At 32.6% G+C, this 386-nt stretch overlaps 1 protein-coding gene across 1 annotated transcript in view; it reads right to left on the reverse strand.

Moving 5' to 3' along the window:
* LOC108748070 (aminopeptidase Q-like) overlaps positions 1-374 on the reverse strand; it is a gene marked incomplete at its 3' end in the record, with an annotated part of 18,633 nt that extends 18,259 nt beyond the window's left edge. Inside the window, exon 1 of the mRNA XM_018486063.1 lies at positions 116-374. Within this exon, the coding sequence (XP_018341565.1) occupies positions 116-374 (259 nt within the window). The remainder of the gene's footprint in view (positions 1-115) is intronic.
* Positions 375-386: the final 12 nt, after the last annotated feature.

Below are 386 nucleotides of genomic sequence, written 5' to 3' on the forward strand. Positions count from 1 at the left end.
AATTTTGGCTAAAGCATAAAGTTGAACAATTTAAAACTTTGCAGAACGATGTAAAACTTTGCAATAGAACACATAAAATAAATCAAGCAGCATTAATTAATTGAGCCATATTTACCAGTTTGTTGTATATTAACAATAATCCAATCATTTGGATCAATTGTAAACATTACATTTTGATCTGGTTGTAACCAATATCTGGGCACAGCGCTGGAGAAATTTGGATTGGACTGCGTGGCAAACGTTATGGGTATCCACCATTTGTTATTAGTTTCATGCCCGCAAACACATCTTTGAGATATTATTATTTTGCCGGTTTTGTAATTTTTTATCACATGCACTTCGGGATAACTCTTTTGATTCATCCATGTATCCATTACTTCCTTTAT

This window comes from Trachymyrmex septentrionalis, unplaced genomic scaffold, assembly GCF_001594115.1.
Source record: "Trachymyrmex septentrionalis isolate Tsep2-gDNA-1 unplaced genomic scaffold, Tsep1.0 scaffold1080, whole genome shotgun sequence".
Taxonomy (NCBI): domain Eukaryota; kingdom Metazoa; phylum Arthropoda; class Insecta; order Hymenoptera; family Formicidae; genus Trachymyrmex; species Trachymyrmex septentrionalis.